This window comes from Charadrius vociferus, unplaced genomic scaffold, assembly GCF_000708025.1.
Source record: "Charadrius vociferus isolate BGI_N301 unplaced genomic scaffold, ASM70802v2 scaffold32, whole genome shotgun sequence".
In the NCBI taxonomy this organism is placed as follows: domain Eukaryota; kingdom Metazoa; phylum Chordata; class Aves; order Charadriiformes; family Charadriidae; genus Charadrius; species Charadrius vociferus.
In genome coordinates this window covers 12277372-12279067 of record NW_009647856.1, presented here as the reverse complement: position 1 = coordinate 12279067, position 1696 = coordinate 12277372, and the positions used below count along the sequence as shown (strand labels likewise).

At 58.5% G+C, this 1696-nt stretch overlaps 1 protein-coding gene across 1 annotated transcript; it reads right to left on the bottom strand.

The window, feature by feature from the left end:
• Positions 1-413: 413 nt before the first annotated feature.
• Positions 414-886, bottom strand: CALML5 (calmodulin-like 5). Its single transcript, XM_009882976.1, has one exon. It carries the CDS (start codon positions 871-873, stop codon positions 424-426), a length of 450 nt encoding a protein of 149 aa, XP_009881278.1. The 5' UTR covers positions 874-886; the 3' UTR covers positions 414-423.
• Positions 887-1696: the final 810 nt, after the last annotated feature.

Genomic DNA, 1696 nt, shown 5'->3' with positions numbered 1-1696 from the left:
CGCCATGTCCATCTGCAACCCAAGCCCCATCCTGCCAGGTGGGACACCCGCATCCAACGCAGACACTGGCTGGTGATGTTCCGGCTGGGATAAAAGAGGATTTTCCCATCCCGGGACGGTGGAGAGAAGCCGGTAGGGGATGGAGGGGTTGGGGGACCACCACAAACTCTGTTCCCTATGAAGAAATTAAAGGAAAATTAAAAAAAAAAAAAAGGTACTATGAACATAGATTTTTCCAACTGCCAGCAAGAGTTGCAGAGCAGGAGGTGGTTGGAATGGGGGAGATGCAAGATTTGGAGTGGCCGTTGCGATGGGTGAGGTGGATCCCATGGTCTGGGACTTCCCGTATACATGGGGTTGGGTGCAAAGCTGCATCCCAGGGAGTTACCTGCAGGACAGGGTTGGAGGTGGGTACGGGGGGCTTCACTTCTCCGTCATCATCCTCACAAACTCCTCATAGTTGACCTGCCCATCATTGTTGCAGTCAGCTTCCTTGATCATCTCATCCACCTCCTCATCCGTCAGCTTCTCACCCAGGTTGGTCATGACGTGCCGCAGCTCCGCCGCACTGATGTAACCGTTGCCATCCTTATCAAAGACGCGGAAAGCCTCGCGGATCTCCTCCTCGCTGTCTGTGTCCCTCATCTTCCTCGCCATCAGTGAGAGAAACTCGGGGAAATTGACAGTGCCGCTGCCGTCGGCATCCACCTCCCCCACCATGTCCTGCAGCTCCGCTTCGGTGGGGTTTTGCCCCAACGAGCGCATGACGGTGCCCAACTCCTTCGTGGTGATGCAACCGTCTCCATCCCGGTCAAAAAGGGAAAAAGCCTCCTTGAATTCGGCGATCTGCTCCTCCGACAGCCGCTCGGCCATGGCGTTCCCCACTCGCACGCGGCTCTGCCCCGGCACGCCGTGGCGCCGACAGGGAGGTGTGGATGGGGCCTCCTCCCTCCAACGTGCCTCTCCCCAGAGGAGGAGGAGGAGGAGAAGGCGGAGGCAGGAGCTGGGGCACGTGGGAGAGGCAGAGCCACGGGTTCAGCTGGACCCTGGTGGAGCGGGCAGGGCGGTTTCGGGGTGCTGGAGAAGGGTGACCGCCAGTCCCCTTGGGCCACCCCAGCTGCTGTCCTGCTTGCTCTGCCGGTGGCATTTTGTGGGCCTGGCTCCTAACGAACCCCTTAATTAAAGGATTTGCACTGCGGCTTGCAGTAAAGCAGTGGTTTCGGGGAGAGGCGGGGTGCTGGTGGAAGGAGGGTGATACACACAGTTTTTGGCTATTTTAAGTCAATTTTGGTGGGGTTTGGAGCTGTGCAAAGCCCTCCAGCCCTGCATGGCGGGGTTGAGAGAGGACCCCCCAGTCTCCCCAGCCCCAAGACCACCCCGGCGATACTGGTAGCATGTCAAACCTGCTGAGGGAGAGTTGCCTTGTGCAGGTCCAGGCAGAGCCTGGCTGCCTGGAGCTGATGTGCTCCGTGCTGACGGAGACCTGAATCAGCAATGATGCCTCTTCCGGGCTCCCCGAGAATGGCCCCACAGCCCCCAGGGCAGCTGACGTGGTCGTGGATCAGGTGAGATGTGTCATGAATCCTCCCTGGTTAGTCAGGGGTTAACCCCAGGGCTGAGTGAGGGTTAACCCTGTGGTAGTGGCCTGCTTTCATTTTTACTCATCCCTCACAGAAGGGAGTACTGCAGGGTTGAG

Coding starts and splice junctions, on each gene's coding strand:
- CALML5 (XM_009882976.1), bottom strand. CDS start 873: ATGGCCGAGCGGCTGTCGGAGGAGCAGATCGCCGAATTCAAGGAGGCT.